Source organism: Uloborus diversus, unplaced genomic scaffold (assembly GCF_026930045.1).
Source record: "Uloborus diversus isolate 005 unplaced genomic scaffold, Udiv.v.3.1 scaffold_817, whole genome shotgun sequence".
Taxonomy (NCBI): Eukaryota; Metazoa; Arthropoda; class Arachnida; order Araneae; family Uloboridae; genus Uloborus; species Uloborus diversus.
In genome coordinates this window covers 84,263-85,887 of record NW_026559030.1, presented here as the reverse complement: position 1 = coordinate 85,887, position 1,625 = coordinate 84,263, and the positions used below count along the sequence as shown (strand labels likewise).

The 1,625-nt window shown below is 31.8% G+C and overlaps 1 protein-coding gene across 1 annotated transcript; it reads left to right on the top strand.

Annotated features, from left to right (window-relative positions):
* Positions 1-625: 625 nt before the first annotated feature.
* Positions 626-1,186, top strand: LOC129233937 (EKC/KEOPS complex subunit TPRKB-like). The gene has a single exon (XM_054867855.1). It carries the CDS (start codon positions 666-668, stop codon positions 1,173-1,175), a length of 510 nt encoding a protein of 169 aa, XP_054723830.1. The 5' UTR covers positions 626-665; the 3' UTR covers positions 1,176-1,186.
* The last annotated feature ends 439 nt before the right edge of the window (positions 1,187-1,625 follow it).

Sequence of the window (1,625 nt, the reverse complement as noted above, 5' to 3'; positions counted from 1 at the left end):
ACAGGTACAAATGTAATTGATTTAGTACACTATAAGTCAACCTAAGCCCACACGCTAAAAGGTGGGGTGAGGTGGGGAAAAGTACACTTAAAGTGTGTTCTGCCGTGTAAAATGTAATATTCTATAAGTTAATTAAAAATTTTAGTGTCGTGTCATCTCTAGAACTGATATTGTAATAATTCATAAGCACATTTTTCCATATCGAAAAAAATAAATAAGAACCAAGTAAACACATATTTACTATTTTTTTATGTTCCCGTGAGTGTATCCAACTAAAATATTAACTTTACATGTAAGAAAAAAACAAAAAGTCAAGTTTTGTTTACCCGTGTTATCACTGATAACTTATCAGTCAATAAAAATATTTAAATACTAAGAATCAAACAGTAGTATAACTAAGAAATTTAATTTGCAAAACATATGCTAACCTGTTTGTCTGCCATCTCCCAGTGGCACAACCACACCAATGTTTATAGCTCTCATGGTTTCAAGCTTACTCTGTGTAACAAATATCCTATTATAACTAACATAATGTTTAAATAAAATGGGGGGGGGGGGTAACACTGTGTACATTATATTTTAACCTGGTTATATAGTTATACGATTTTCCTTTTTACCCAGGTTCTAGTATTTATCTGAAGAGAAAGAACCTGATTTCTGACAAGATGGATGAAGAATCCGAGTTCACAGTTATTTTCCTCTTTTACCAAGACATCGAAAACATGAAGGAAATAAAAGATCTCTTGGCAAATAACTGTCTGAAAGCTGCAGTCGTTAATCCACTGCTCATCTACGACAAAAGCCAGCTCTTACTAGCTTCTCACCGCAGCTTATACAACGAACAGAACAAAATCATGAAAACCAAATCCATTTTCACTGAAGTTCTGTACAACTTATTCCCCAGCAAAAGTATTAGAGACTCCCTCAGGACTTTTGGTGCTCACGAGAATGGTACGTCGGCCATTTTTGTTGTTTTTGGAAAAGAGAGCAAAACTATTTGTGATCAAATTAAAAATTGTGTCAAAGGGCAACTTTCCTCGGTCGATCAAGTGTCTGAATCTTGCGACATCAAAGCAGTTAGGAAATTATACAAGATTCCGAATGAAGTTAGCGAACAAAGTGATATTTTGAATTTTATTTTGACTAAAATTGCATCTAAGGAGATTCTCTTGTGAACTAATCTGTGTATCAAGTATAGAAATTAAAATTTCTTTATAAAAGTGTTTCGTTTCTATTGGCTCACACAAACACACATTACTTTATGATGTGATGTTTTAAAACTATATTACTATAATTAAAAACAATAAATTTGTTTAATAAATGTCACACGTCAGAAATTGTACATGTGGACCTTTTTTTTTTGAAATTCTTTTATGGTAGGGGGAAACTAGGGAGATTTGACCCGCTTTTTACAAACATGTTTTTCAATTTTTTCTGAACGTTAGAACATTGACATTTTTCGTGCTATAATAATTACACATTTAATGAGATGTTATTACCAAGTAGGTACTTGCAATAAAAGAAATATGAATTATTGTTAAATGAATTTAATTTGGATCAGTAGATATTATGATTGTTAGAAATGTCACTTTCACAAATTTCATTTTCAAAGCATTTCTTTCCAT

Excerpts from the sequence above, each read along its gene's own strand:
- LOC129233937 (XM_054867855.1), top strand. The coding sequence starts at position 666 with ATGGATGAAGAATCCGAGTTCACAGTTATTTTCCTCTTTTACCAAGAC.